At 43.2% G+C, this 15,855-nt stretch overlaps 1 protein-coding gene across 1 annotated transcript in view; it reads right to left on the bottom strand.

The window, feature by feature from the left end:
- The window catches only part of ak8 (adenylate kinase 8), a 79,300-nt gene that overhangs the window by 28,416 nt on the left and 35,029 nt on the right, over positions 1-15,855 (bottom strand). The window contains exons 10-12 of the mRNA XM_084176478.1: positions 5,889-6,020; positions 3,392-3,481; positions 822-963 (exon numbers count right to left, since the gene is read on the bottom strand). Coding sequence (XP_084032604.1) covers positions 822-963; positions 3,392-3,481; positions 5,889-6,020 — 364 coding nt within the window. The remainder of the gene's footprint in view (positions 1-821; positions 964-3,391; positions 3,482-5,888; positions 6,021-15,855) is intronic.

Genomic DNA, 15,855 nt, shown 5'->3' with positions numbered 1-15,855 from the left:
TTTATTCAACCCATCTGCCCTTCATCCACACAATATTTCATGACCCTAAACAAGCCCGCCCCGATTGCGGGTTATGAGTCAAACTTGTTTTACTGCAATGTTTGTAAACAAAGTAAATGTAAACACCCACTGTATAGCCTAAAAACATGGTTAAAACTTTAATTTTGATATCATGGATGGTCAATCCTTGCATCCATAGCGTCTATGGATTTGAGTGGTTGCATTTCTCCAGCCCCATCCCTCAGCTTTTTACTGAAACTGTTAAGGTTTCAATTAAGGATTGCCTCTTTAAACACCTTTCTTAGAGTAATAGTGTTATTATATGGTGCTATCCTCTAGTGATAGCTGCATTCACCCTTCTATTTCAGTACAACATAATGGTGAATGCAGCTATCAGGCTGGTTCCACCAGGCAAACATGTAGCCTGACTGTCATGTAATGCAGTGAAGTGGTAAACTGTATTTGAACCAAAACATGAATTCAACTGGAACCTACTAGATACATAAACTCATCTCTTTACACAGAACGGAGAAGCAGGAGATATTACAGAGCTACTACAGTAGTTTCACGTTACCACACTGATAGGACTCTATCGTTAACTTTGACACCTGGTGCTCCACAAATACACACAACCCTATAGTGGAGTGTGAGTGATCGTTAAGTCAGACCGAGGTCTGAGATATAGGCTGATTGGCTGTGTCCTCTAGGGAATCTAGAGGTAAATTAGCTCGGGTCCCATCATGTTTCCTATGCAACTAGAGGCGTTAGTAGAGGAACGCGCTCTAACGCCCTGGACCAGAGCTAGAGGGAAATAGGCCTACCTGCTGGGGATGAAGTTGGACTCCTGGAGTTTCTCTGCCTGCTCCAGGTCTCTGGGGAAGCCATGCAGCACCCAGCCCCGTGTGGTACAGTCCAGCCTGCTGAGACGCTCAGTCAGGATCTGCAGCACCATGCTGTCAGGCACTGAGGAAACACAGGGACACACATAACACACTCCCTAAGAACTCCTGTTCTTTAAGAATTCTTAAGAAGACTTTAAGAATGCATCCTTCCTGATCAGACAGATAGATCCCTGATCTGACATGCCTGGATTGATGGAAGATGTGATAGAACCATTGCTTATACTGTATCTATCAATTTGTATTAGATCAGTCACATTCCATAGTTTACACATGCTAACGGACATATTCATGATTAACATATTTATCTCATTACTTTCGTTGCTTTGTGGATTCTTCAGGAATTTCCTTAATAAACACTCTATAGCCTACTCTTTATTAATATTTTCATTTAGAAATAGAACATTTCATTGATTAGCCTAATTCCTGGCGTTATCATCATATCAGCAGATTGTGTCCAGAGGATTCTTATACATGTGCTCTTCCTTTCTGACAAGGCTTGTGGTGCAAAAAATATATAATCCCCCCCCCCCCAAAGAAAATTGGGTATCAACCTTTATGTCGGCTTGTCTGGTATAATTTATCCCCCTCTGTACTTTCTATTTGGTCTTGTTTTTTTCCAACCCCACTTATTGCACCTTGAGCCAGAAATCTCTCATGCTTCCAAAAAGAAACATGCCTATTAAGTGTAGGCTATATCGTCAGATACATGCATTTTCTTCTAAATCAAGGAGGAATGAATCACGGAGTTATGTATCCAGCTACAAAATAATTCAGTTGGAATCAGACAAATTCATGTTCACATTTCTTGAAGACACTTCACACACACCTTCCACTCTGAAATCAGCTAGCTGCAGCATGACAGACAGCGTAAGTGAATTGTTGATGTTGATGATGGCATTCCAAAAGTAAGGTGAAGCAGTGGCTTTTAATAAGAGAAGAAAAAACAGTGGGTGGAGGTGGGAGAAGGAAAGTGTGTGCGAAAGGTAGAGAGAAAATAGCAGAAAATGAAAAGGGGGGGAGGTAATGTAATTATATTCGTTGAGAGAGAAAAAATAAGTGCAAAACCCAAGGGGACCATGAAGCTTGTGAAAAATGTAAGTTGATGGATTGAAACGGTCCGATTTCCACATCAAACAATCTGAGCTTCTCCCTCCTGCAGAAACATCTTCAAAACGTCAGTCAGCCTGAAAAAAGGTTTCTTCTTCTCCCTCCTTTCCTTCCACTCCTCCATAACACCATTTCCTATTTTCTACTTCCTTAATGTGGCTCTCCAAATCCCTGAAGCACTGGACTGGTTACACTAGCCCCCATCTCTCCCTACTCTAATTACACCCCAGTGAGTCTATTAATCAACTAGTAAATTATTTAAGCAAGCTCCTCTCCCTGCAACCCTCACTGTCACTGAGAGAGGGAGAGTGATGTAGGAAGGGTTGGGGAGAAAGATGGCAAATGGCAAAAGCCGCCTTCTCCCACTGGATAACATAAAGCCCAGTTCTACAAAATACAAGAAGTTGAACACAACAATTAACATATGCCGTGCATATTCTCCACTCCAATATGTACATTGGTAACAATAAGAATGTGAGTTGGTTCCCAACACTGCAGGGGCCAGCAGTGGTTATTCTGGTCGTAAATAGTCGCAAATGGAATCTATGGGTCATTTTCCCAGACCCAGATTAAGCCTGTGTGTGTGGGTGTGCAGGTGTGCAAATGTGTGTTTGTGTATGCGTAGCCTATGTGTGTGTGTGTATGTGTGTGTGGTGTGTGTGCGTGTGAGGGATAAGTGTGCGAGCCAAGGCCCTCATTAGGCTTGAGCTCAGTATGCATTGGAGGCACAATCTCGACACACATCTGCATGGAGTCCACTCCCCAGGGGATGTTTATTCAATTAATAAAAAGTTGCTCAAGGCGAGTGGCCCAGACACAGGCTCTGGGCACAGCAGTGATTGGCAAGCTTTGGCAGCTCCATGCACTCTCTAGAGTGGAGCTGTAGTCCCAGCTAAATGGCAAACGCCTTATATCATGTCTAATGTTCTTTTCCACAGGATATTATTCCATAGTAGCAAAACAATTAAATAACAAAACTGACTGAAATATCTATATTTTTCCAATCAAGATGAGAAACATAACCCAGATCAAAACCTGACTCGAAGTATTTGGAAATGTAGTACTAGAGAATGTCTCCTTAGTTATTATTCACATAAGAGAATTGTCTGATGATGAGTAGTCCGAGCTCATCTAATTCTCCTAGGCAAATGACTCTAGCCATTCCAGAGCTGTTCATTACTATTGCATGGGCAGGGACACAGGTCTCTGTGGACACTTATCCATTTGGACTCCCCCCTTTAACACTGTTTACATGCAGGTTCTGATGCTAAAAGCATATAATTGAAGGAGGAACCAGGTAAATTGTATGGCCACAAAGATGTGTGCGGGTGTGTGAGCGCATGTATGTAAGAGTGTACCCTCTTGTATGACTAGCTGTGTACCTTGCTGTCCAGATTCCAAGTAAGGTTTAATGAGTTCTCCCATATTGGTGGCGTCTGCAGAAACCGCCTCCAGAAGCTCACCGCAGCAAACTACAAGGGGAGCGGAGAGTCGGGACAAGAAAGGGGAGACATTCAAGTTGAAATAAACAGAATACACAATGTAACCTTTCAGACAGGGAGTAAACAGAATAGGAAAAATGACAGCTCCTGTTCCTGGAGTCATAGGCTGCGTCCCAAATGGCACCCTATTCCCTAGAGTGGCCTTGGTCAAAGGTAGTTCACTACATAGGGAATAGCGTGCATTTGGGATGCAGCCATATACAGTAAACAAGGAGAGATGAAGGATGGAAAATGAAAGTCTGTGCAAAAAAACATGAAGAAATGGCAGTGATATAAGACACCATGTCAAAACAGAACATTTTAATCATGTTTATGTCTAAACAAATATATATCATATACTGTACATACAGTCCTCACCATATGTATTTGGACAGTGAAGCTACAATTTTAATTTTGGTTCTATACTCCAGCACTTCAGCCATAAATCTACAGCATTAAATAATTTACAGTGGGGAGAACAAGTATTTGATACACTGGCGATTTTGCAGGTTTTCCTACTTACAAAGCATGTAGAGGTCTGTAATTTTTATCCTAGGTACACTTCAACTGTGAGAGACGGAATCTAAAACAAAAATCCAGAAAATCACATTGTATGATTTTTAAGTAATGAATTTGCATTTTATTGCATGACATAAGTATTTGATCATGTACCAACCAGTAAGAATTCCGGCTCTCACAGACCTGTTAGTTTTTCTTTAAGAAGTTTTCCACTCATTACCTGTATTAACTGCACCTGTTTGAACTCGTTACCTGTATTAAAGACACCTGTCCACACACTCAATCAAATAGACTCCAACCTCTCCACAATGGCCAAGACCAGAGAGCTGTGTAAGGACATCAGGGATACAATTGTAGACCTGCACAAGGCTGGAAAGGGCTACAGGACAACAGGCAAGCAGCTTGGTGAGAAGGCAACAACTGTTGGCGCAATTATTAGAAAATGGAAGAAGTTCAAGATGATGGTCAATCACCCTCGGTCTGGGGCTCCATGCAAGATCTCACCTCGTGGGGCATCAATGATCATGAGGAAGGTGAGGGATCAGCCCAGAACTACACGGCAGGACCTGGTCAATGACCTGAAGAGAGCTGGGACCACAGTCTCAAAGAAAACCATTAGTAACACACTACGCCGTCATGGATTAAAAATCCTGCAGCGCACGCAAGGTCCCCCTGCTCAAGCCAGCGCATGTCCAGGGCCGTCTGAAGTTTGCCAATGACCATCTGGATGATCCAGAGGAGGAATGGGAGAAGGTCATGTGGTCTGATGAGACAAAAATAGAGCTTTTTGGTCTAAACTCCACTCGCCGTGTTTGGAGGAAGAAGAAGGATGAGTACAACCCCAAGAACACCATCCCAACTGTGAAGCATGAAGGTGGAAACATCATTCTTTGGGGATGCTTTTCTGCAAAGGGGACAAGACGACTGCACCGTATTGAGGGGAGGATGGATGGGGCCATGTATCGCGAGATCTTGGCCAACAACCTCCTTCCCTCAGTAAGAGCATTGAAGATGGGTTGTGGCTGGGTCTTCCAGCATGACAACGACCCGAAACACACAGCCAGGGCAACTAAGGAGTGGCTCCGTAAGAAGCATCTCAAGGTCCTGGAGTGGCCTAGCCAGTCTCCAGACCTGAACCCAATAGAAAATCTTTGGAGGGAGCTGAAAGTCCGTATTGCCCAGCAACAGACCCAAAACCTGAAGGATCTGGAGAAGGCTGTATGGAGGAGTGGGCCAAAATCCCTGCTGAAGTGTGTGCAAACCTGGTCAAGACCTACAGGAAACGTATGATCTCTGTAATTGCAAACAAAGGTTTCTGTACCAAATATTAAGTTCTGCTTTTCTGATGTATCAAATACTTATGTCATGCAATAAAATGCAAATTAATTACTTAAAAATCATGTGAAAATCTATGTGATTTTCTGGATTTTTGTTTTAGATTCCGTCTCTCACAGTTGAAGTGTACCTATGATAAAAATTACAGACCTCTACATGCTTTGTAAGTAGGAAAACCTGCAAAATCGGCAGTGTATCAAATACTTGTTCTCCCCACTGTATCTGGTTTGCAAACTGGGAGTCAATATTGGATAAACGCATTCTGTTATAAACTGCATTCAAACAGGAACACCGCAATTAATATAACCGCATTCTGTCGGTTTCTGTGGCTACACTAGAGAACATGGCAAAATATTATTTGTGTCGAACTAACATCCAAAAGTTGTATCATAAGAAGTACTTCTAAAACCCATTTTGAATTTAACACCATAACCCAGAGTAGTACAAATTCAATCAATGAGTATTCTGTAGAGCCAGGTAAAGGCAATAGTATGGTGAACACATTGAGAAGGACAGTGAAGAACTGTTCTGGGTGAGAACTTACGATTGACAATGTTGTATTTCTGAGAGATAAGTTTCGCCTGCAGACTCTTGCCTGAGCCAGGGGGACCAAAGAGGAGGACCCTGGGGGTGTGAGGGGCCACAGAACGGTGCTGCGAGAGAATGTACGTCAGCACTGTGGGAGGAGACAACAATCACAGCATTAAAGTGGCAATCCAGTTCTCCTTTTCACCTCATTTAACACCTGATTTACTTAACAAAAGGCACATCTCAATTGGTGGTCCAGGTATGTCATTATAGCACACCTTTAGTGTGTGTACTTTGCTGTATTTATACTTCAACAGTAAAAGTAAAAAAATATCTGGAGGACGTCTTTAAAAATGTCTTTAACTGAATCCTACCCACCGGGCAAAAACTTGTTGAATCAACATTATTTCCACATCATTTCAACCAATGTGGAAAACTGATAGGATTTGAAAAAAGTCCTTAACGTAAGGGAATTTCATTGTTTTTTCACAAAATTTTTACCTAAATCCAATGACATGGTGAATATTTTTGGGGGGATTTCACGTTGAATTCACGTTAGTTGACAACTCAACCAAATGTAAATCAAAACTAGACGTTGAACTGACATCGGTGCCCAGTAGGTATTCATTCAGAAACTGTTTGCTTGGTCCTTTGTGGTAGATTCTGTAGTGAGGGGATTCACATAAGTATTTTATTTTAAGTTATCCACATAGCCTAGTAAGCATATGTTACCTTGGAAACAGTGTTAAAGTTGTAAGTGATGGTTAACAAGAATATCAGTTAATTCATATTGAAAATGTATAAACTACAGCTAAATTCTGTTCGTCTCTAGTGTGTCACAATTTTAATTATGTTATTTTAGCAAAAGCATTGCTAAGAGCTTTCTTTACCAAATGCTATCTATCTTTGTCACACCCTGGCTCTGGGACTCATTATGTTGAGCCAGGGTGTGTGCATTCTATGTGTTTATTTCTATGTTGGTAGTTCTGTTGTGTCTATTTCTAGGTTGTTGTATTTCTTTGTTTGAGTGACTCCCAATCAGAGGTAACGAGTGTCAGCTGTTGGCTCGTTGTCTCTGATTGGGAGCCATATTTAAACTGTCTGTGTTCACCATGTGTTTGTGGGTTTTTGTTCCTTATGCGGTCAGTGTAACCGTGGACTTCACGAGTCGTGTTTTGTTTGTTATTTAGATACTTTAATATAATAAAGTCATGTTCATTTCACACGCTGCGCCTTGGTCTACTCTCCTTTACGACGGTCGTGACAGAAAAACCCACCATACCAGGACCAAGCAGCGTGTCCAGGAACAGGCAACCTGGACGTGGGAGCAGCGTCGGAGGGTCGAGAGGCAACCCCAAGAAATTTTTAGGGGGGGGCACACGGCATGGACGACGGAGGCAAAGATGGGGCGAATCCAGGAGGCCACCAGGCCAGGGGTACACCGCCCTGTACGTCCTGTGCGGATGCCTCACACAGAGTGTGTGAGGGTAGGCATTCAGCCAGGACGGGTGGTGGCAGCTGTTCACTCCAGGCCTCCTATCCGTCTCCACAGCCCGGTCCGGCCTGTTCCTGCCACCCGCACCAAGTCTACGGTGCGCGTCGCCAGCCCGGTCCGGCCTGTTCCTGCCACCCGCACCAAGTCTACGGTGCGCGTCGCCAGCCCGACCCGGCCTGTTCCTGCCACTCGCACCAAACCTACGGTGCGCGTCGCCAGCCCGGTCCGGCCTGTTCCTGCCACCCGCACCAAGTCTACGGTGCGCGTCGCCAGCCCGACCCGGCCTGTTCCTGCCACTCGCACCAAACCTACGGTGCGCGTCGCCAGCCCGGTCCGGCCTGTTCCTGCCACCCGCACCAAGCCTACGGTGTGCGTCGCCAGCCCGACCCGGCCTGTTCCTGCCACTCGCACCAAACCTACGGTGCGCGTCGCCAGCCCGGTCCGGCCTGTTCCTGCCACCCGCACCAAGCCTACGGTGTGCGTCGCCAGCCCGACCCGGCCTGTTCCTGCCACTCGCACCAAACCTACGGTGCGCGTCGCCAGCCCGGTCCGGCCTGTTCCTGCCACTCGCACTAAGCCAGGGGTGCGAGAAGTCAGCCTGGTAAGGCCCATTCCTCCTCAACGCACCAAGCCAGGGGTGCGAGTCGACAGCCTGGAAAGGACCGCTCCTGTTAAGTCCAGTCCTGCTCCAGCCGGCGGGGCCAGACTGGACCAGGGGCGCATTGGGGGGTGTATTGAAGGGTGGTGGTCAAGGCCGGAGCCAGAACCGCCACCGAGGAGGTATGCCCGCCCAGCCCTCCCCTGTTTTGGTTAGTTGAGGCGCGGTCGCAGTCCGCGCCTTTAGGGGGGGGTACTGTCACACCCTGGCTCTGGGACTCATTATGTTGAGCCAGGGTGTGTGCATTCTATGTGTTTATTTCTATGTTGGTAGTTCTGTTGTGTCTATTTCTAGGTTGTTGTATTTCTTTGTTTGAGTGACTCCCAATCAGAGGTAACGAGTGTCAGCTGTTGGCTCGTTGTCTCTGATTGGGAGCCATATTTAAACTGTCTGTGTTCACCATGTGTTTGTGGGTTTTTGTTCCTTATGCAGTCAGTGTAACCGTGGACTTCACGAGTCGTGTTTTGTTTGTTATTTAGATACTTTAATATAATAAAGTCATGTTCATTTCACACGCTGCGCCTTGGTCTACTCTCCTTTACGACGGTCGTGACAATCTTGATATAGGAATAGCTAGAACACTTACACATATTTATTAAAACATTTGCAGGATGAAACCATCTTGTTTTCAAAAGTGTCCAAATAAAAACCCAAATTAACAAACAATACTTAGTAACAAGAATATGGCAACTACTGTCTAATAATAATAATAATAACAATAAAATAATAAATTAATAACAAAAAAGTTGTTATACAACTACTAATAGGCCTACAGCTAATAAAACTACTGCTAATATCACTAATAAGACATACAGTGGTGTCCGAAATTATTAACACCCTTGATAAAGATGAGCTATAATGACGGTATAAAATAAATAATTCAAATACTGAGCTATATTGTATGCAAAAAAAAGGGGAAATTCTATTCTACTATACTAATACAATTGCTCAGAGAAAGAGATTTTGTTTAACAAGTAATACTTTTTTTCTCACAAAGGTAGGGGTCAAAATTATTGACACCCCTAAAGATCCTTATAAATAAATAAAATAGTCAAAAGTTTAGTACTTGGTCCCATATTCTTAGCATGCAATGACTACATCAAGCTTGTGACTCTAAAAACGTGTAGGATGCATTTGCAGTTCGTTTTGGTTGTGTTTCAGATTATTTTGTGCCCAATATACATTTATGGTAAATAATGTATTGTGTCATTTTGGAGTCACTTTTATTATAAATAAGAACAGAATATGTTTCTAAACACTTTTACATTAATGTGGATGCTACCATGGTTACGGAGTCAAAGATCATACCCAAAAGACATGTTAACCTCCCAACATTACCAATTACAGGGGAGGTTAGCATGTCTTGGGGGTATGATCTTGTTTAGAAACATATTCTATTCTTATTTACAATAAAAGTGACTCTAAAATGACAGAATACATTATTTACCATTCATTTCTATTGGGCAAAAAATAACCTGAAACACAACCAAAACTAACTGCAAATACATACACGTTTGTAGAGTCACAATCTTGATGTAGTCATTGTGTGCTAGGAATATGGGAACCAAATTCTAAACTTTTTGAGAAAAATACATTACTTGTTAAACAAAATCTCTTTCACTGTACATACATATTTACAAATATCTCATCATAGCGATGTTCGTAATAGTTAAAAACACAAACAGTTTGTTCTTAACATTTGAAAAAGTGCTTTCTTAAAATCAATGTGTGATTTTAATGTCCTGATTTCTATAGGTAAATTATTCCAGTCAATTGGGCCTTTGTATCTGAAAGATCTTAATCCAACCTCATGATGTACCCTTGGAATATGTCATTGCTGCTGTTGTCGAAAAGAGTACTGTGAGTCTTAATATATACAGGGAAATGTAAGTTGATACATTTAAAAAATAAATAGTTACCAATGGAGTTGTCTTCTGTTTGGGAGTGACAGCCAATTTAGTGATTCATACATTTTGCAATGATGCGTCTTATAATGGCATCCAAGAATGAATCTGCAAAGATTGTTATAAATTACATCTAATTTGCAAAGTATGGTCTTGGTTGTGTCTTTATGAAGAGGGTTCACTCGGGTACATTTCCATACAAAAGGTATGACACTATTTACCAATGCAAAAATAATACTAAACCGTTAATCTCTTGTGCTTCACAATAACTCTGTTAGATTACTTGCACTGTCATGTATGATCACATAAGCCAGTTGTTAACGTGCAAAGGGTATCACAGTGCATTGGGGCTGGTTGTGGTAAATTCAATTGATTGGACATGATTTGGAAAGGCACACACCTGTCTATATAAGGTCCCACAGTTGACAGTGCATGTCAGAGCAAAAACCAAGCCATGAGGTTGAAGGAATTGTCTGTAGAGCTCCGAGACAGGATTGTGTCAAGGCACAGATCTGGGGAAGGGTACCAAAAATGTCTGCAGCATTGAAGGTCCCCAAGAACAATGGCCTCTATCATTCTTAAATGGAAGAAGTTTGGAACCACCAAGACTTTTCCTAGAGCTGGCCGCCCGGCCAAACTGAGCAATCGGGGGAGAAGGGCCTTGGTCAGGGAGGTGACCAAGAATGCGATGGTCACTCTGACAGAGCTCCAGAGTTCCTCTGTGGAGATGGGAGAACCTTCCAGAAGGACAACCATCTCTGCAGCACTCCACCAATCAGGCCTTTATGGTAGAGTGGCCAGACAGAAGCCACTCCTCAGTAAAAGGCATGACAGCCCACTTGGAGTTTGCCAAAAGGCACCTAGACTCTCAGACAATGAGAAACAAGATTTTCTGGTCTGATGAAACCAAGATCTCTTTAGCCTGACTGCCAAGCGTCACGTATGGAGGAAACCTGGCACCATCCCTACTTTGAAGCATGGTGGTGGCAGCATCATGCTGTGGGGATGTTTTTCAGCGGCAGGGACTGGGAGACTAGTCAGGATCGAGGGAAAGATGAACGGAGCAAAGTACAGAGAGATCCTTGATGAAAACCTGCTCCAGAGCGCTCAGGACCTCAGACTGGGGCGAAGGTTCACCTTCCAACAGGACCCTAAGCACACAGCCAAAACAACGCAGGAGTGGCTTCGGGACAAGTCTCTGAATGTCCTTGAGTGGCCCAGCCGGAGCCCAGACTTGAACCCGATCAAACATCTCTGGAAATACCTGAAAATAGCTGTGCAGCGACGCTCCCCAGCCAACCTGACAGAGCTTGAGAGGATCTGCAGAGAAGAATGGGAGAAGCTCCCGAAATATTGGTGTGCCAAGCTTGTAGCGTCATACTCAAGAAGACTCGAGGCAGTAATCGCTGCCAAAGGTGCTTCAACAAAGTGCTGAGTAAAGGGTCTGAATACTTATGTAAATGTCATATTTCCGTTTTTAAAAAATTATAAATGTGCAAAAATTGATAAAAACCTGTTTTTGCTTTGTCATTATAATATAATAATAATAATATGCCATTTAGCAGACACTTTTATCCAAAGCGACTTAGTCATGCATGCATACATTTTTGTGTATGGGTGGTCCCGGGGATCGAACCCACTACCTTGGCGTTACAAGCGCCGTGCTCTACCAGCTGAGCTACAGAGGACCTTATGGGGTATTGTGTGTAGATTGATGAGGGGAAAATACGATTTAATCCATTTTAGAATAAGGCTGTAACATAACAAAATGTGAATATTTTCCAAATGCACTGTATGCCCAAAAATGGACGTAGAAACTAAGGATTCTAGTTGAAAGCAAATTTCCTGCAATTCTACACATTTTGCCATGGGGCGGAGTGAAAATTTTACCGTTTAAAGCTAATTTCCAAAATGTGCAGTTTCACAAATATACTCCTGAATGCATCATTTTTATTTGGGTGATTGCTACTTCTCCAAGATGATCTTATTTACAATTATATACAGTGGCCTGCGAAAGTATTCACCCCCCTTGGCATTTTTCCTATTTTGTTGCCTTACAACCTGGAATTAAAATGTATTTTTGGGGGGGTTGTATCATTTCATTTACACAACATGCTTACCACTTTGAAGATGCAAAATATTTTTTTTATTGTGAAACAAACAAGAAATAAGACAAAAAAACAGAAAACTTGAGCGTGCATAACTATTCACCCCCCCCCACCCAAAGTCAATACTTTGTAGAGACACCTTTTGCAGCAATTACAGCTGCAAGTCTCTTGGGGGTATGTCTCTATAAGCTTGGCACATCTAGCTACTGGGATTTTTGCCCATTCTTCAAGGCAAAACTGCTCCAGCTCCTTCAAGTTGGATGGGTTCCGCTGGTATACAGCAATCTTTAAGTCATACCACAATTCAATTGGATTGAGGTCTGGGCTTTGACTAGGCCATTCCAAGACATTTAAATGTTTCCCCTTAAACCACTCGAGTGTTGCTTTAGCAGTATGCTCAGGGTCATTCGCCTGCTGGAAGGTGAACCTCTGTCACAGTCTCAAATCTCTGGAAGACTGAAACAGGTTTCCCTCAAGAATTTCCCTGTATTTAGTGCCATCCATCATTCCTTCGATTCGGATCCCAGTCCCTGCCGGTGTTCTCGGGGTGATGAGAGGTGTTGGGTTTGCGCCAGACATAGCATTTTTTTCCTTGATGGCCAAAAAGCTCAATTTTAGTACCTTCTTCCATATGTTTGGGGAGTCTCCCACATGCCTTTTGGCGAACACTAAACTTGTTTGCTTATTTTTCTCTTTAAGCAATGGCTTTTTTCTGGCCACTCTTCCGTAAAGCCCGGCTCTGTGGAGTATCGGCTTAAAGTGGTCCTATGGACAGATACTCCAATCTCCGCTGTGGAGCTTTGCAACTCCTTCAGGGTTATCTTTGGTCTCTTTGTTGCCTCTCTTATTAATGCCCTCCTTGCCTGGTCCGTGAGTTTTGGTGGGCGGCCCTCTCTTGGCAGGTTTGTTGTGGTGCCATATTCTTTCCATTTTTTAATAATGGATTTAATGGTGCTCCGTGGGATGTTCAAAGTTTCTGATATTTTTTTATAACCCAACCCTGATCTGTACTTCTCCACAACTTTGTCCCTGACCTGTTTGGAGAGCTCCTTGGTCTTCATGGTGCCGCTTGCTTGGTGGTGCCCCTTGCTTAGTGGCCTTTCAAAACAGGTGTATATATACTGAGATCATGTGACAGATCATGTGACACTTGGATTGCACACAGGTGGACTTTATTTAACTAATTATGTGACTTCTGAAGGTAATTGGTTGCACCAGATCTTTTTTAGGGGCTTCATAGCAAAGGGGGTGAATACATATGCACGCACCACTTTTCCATTATATATAAAAAATAAAATAAAAAAAACACGTGAGGTAAAATCTGTCGAGAAGTGAGCTGGCAACCGGAGGGTTGCTGGTATCAAATCCTAGATGACATTGCCTGTTGTTGTGCCCTTGAGCAAAGCACTTTTCCCCCACAACAGACGCCAGTGTGGCAGCCCCCGTACCTCTCCAAAACCTGTATGTGTATCTGTTGCAGGGGTTGGGCTAAAGTAATCTTAAGAGAGAGAATGACAGAACTATTTTGTTGAGTGGTGGTGATGTTCAGATAGGTTGTATTCAGATGGCTTTAATGGTGTGGCTGAAGGCTGCGACGGCTGCTCCTCCTCCCCTCGCCTGTAGCTTTGCCTTAGGCAAACTCCCCGTCCGTCAGCTGGGCTGACAGGGAGGGGAATCAAAACCTCCCCATGGGTCTGCTGCAGTGCAGTGCTGACATCCCGCCAGAAGGGGTGGCCGTGGAGGGGCAGCAGGCCACTGAGAGTGTGTCCCAAATAGCACCCTATTCCCTATATATTGGGCTCTGGTCAAAAGTAGTGCACTATATAGGGAATAGGGTGCCATTTGGGACGCAGACTGAGATTATGTGGTGATGAGGCTTTGATGCTGTGCAACAAAGCCTCTGAAGCCCGTGATGGGAGGGACTGTCATCCATTGTCAATCACTGTCTCAGGTAGCCAAACATCAAAGAGAGGGGATTTATGTAAGTCATTACTATACTGAACAAAAATATGCAACAAATTCATTGATTTTACTGAGTTACAGTTCATATGAGGAAATCAGTCAATTGAAATAAATGCATTAGGCCCTAATCTATGGATTTCACATGACTGGGAATACAGATATGCATCTGTTGGTCACAGATACCCCCTCACAATGGGCCTTATGATCTCGTCACAGTATTTTTGTGCATTCAAATTGGCATCGATAAAATGCAATTGTGCTCGTTGTCCGTAGCTTATGCTTGCCCATACCATACCATAACCCCACCGCCACCATGGGGCACTCTGTTCACAACGTTGACATCAGCAAACCGCTCGCCCACACAACGCTATACACGTGGTCTGTGTTTGTGAGGATGTACTGCCAAATTCTCTAAAATGACGTTGGAGGCGGCTTATGGTAGAGCAATTAACATTAAACTCTCTGGCAACAGCTCTGGTGGACATTCCTGCAGTCAGCATGCCAATTTCATGCTCCCTCAAAACTTGAGACATCTGTAGCATTGTGTTGTGTGACAAAACTGCACATTTTAGAGTGGCCTTTTATTGACCCCAGCACAGATTATTGATATGCCACACCTGTCAGGTGGATGGATTATGGATAATTTCTGGGATCTTTTATTTCAACTCATGAAACATAGGACCAACACTTCACATGTTGCGTTTGAATTTTTATCAGTGTACTAACTGTGGAATATGGAGATATGTCAGTCAGTGAGTATTTTCTTCTGGTTTAAAGAAGTGTGTCCTTCTATATGGCTGCGTCCTTCGTCCCAATAATATATACACTCTTTCACTACTTCCCACAAACCTAAAAGTATTGGATTGGTGAAGGCATGGGCTAGAGTTTCCACCATGTTTCTTATCCCAGTCATTTCCTTGGAGTGAAAGGAACAAGTGCACACTTTAAGAGGAAGGACAGATAATTGGAAACATGTAGCATATTATGTTTGAAGTTGGACCCCTTAGAGTGGTGTTCTAGTCTGCAGTCATACACCCCAGCTAGCACATAACGTTCTGAGAACCATGTATTTCTTAGAGCTTGGTGAGAGCGTGGTTGTCCTATGGTTATTTTGCATACAACCTTTCCACAACTTTCTGGGAATGGTGCAGGATAGTTGCTTGGCTTTGGAACATTCTCAGCACATTTACAGAACTTGACAAAAAAACATAATTTTCTTAGTATTTCATTACTTTAACATGTTTTTAGAAATGTTTGTAAATGTATTCAAAATGAAATACAGAAATATCTCATTTACATAAGTATTTGCTATGACACTCCAATTTGAGCTCAGGTGCATCCAATTTCCTTTGATACAACTTGATTGGAGTTCACATGTGGCCAATTGAATTGTTTGGACATGATTTAGAAAGAAACACACGTCTATATAAGGTCCCACAGTTAACAGTGCATGTCAGAGCAAAAACTATACCAAGTCTAAGGAACTGTCCGTAGATCTCCGAGATAGAATTGTGATGAGGCATATATCTGGGGAAGGGTATAAAACCATTTCCAAGAGTACAGTGGTCTCCATCATTGGGAAATTGAAAAATGTGGAACTACCTAGACTCTGCCTAGAGCTGGTCGTCCGACCAAACGGGCAAGAAGGACCTTGGTCAGGGAGGTGACCAATGACCACTCTGAATGAACTACAGAGTTCCTTGGCTGAGATGGGAGAACCTGTCAGAAGGACAACAGTCTCTATAGCACCAATCTGGGCTTTATGGGAGAGTGGCCAGACGTGCCTTTTTCTCAGGAGTGGCTACCATGGCAGCACGCCTGGGGTTTGCAAAAATGCACGTGAAAGACTCTGAGAT

The sequence above is a fragment of the Coregonus lavaretus genome (assembly GCF_964263955.1).
Source record: "Coregonus lavaretus genome assembly, chromosome: 14".
In the NCBI taxonomy this organism is placed as follows: Eukaryota; Metazoa; Chordata; class Actinopteri; order Salmoniformes; family Salmonidae; genus Coregonus; species Coregonus lavaretus.
Note: the sequence above shows the minus strand (reverse complement) of the source record. Positions and strands in the feature narration are given on the sequence as shown.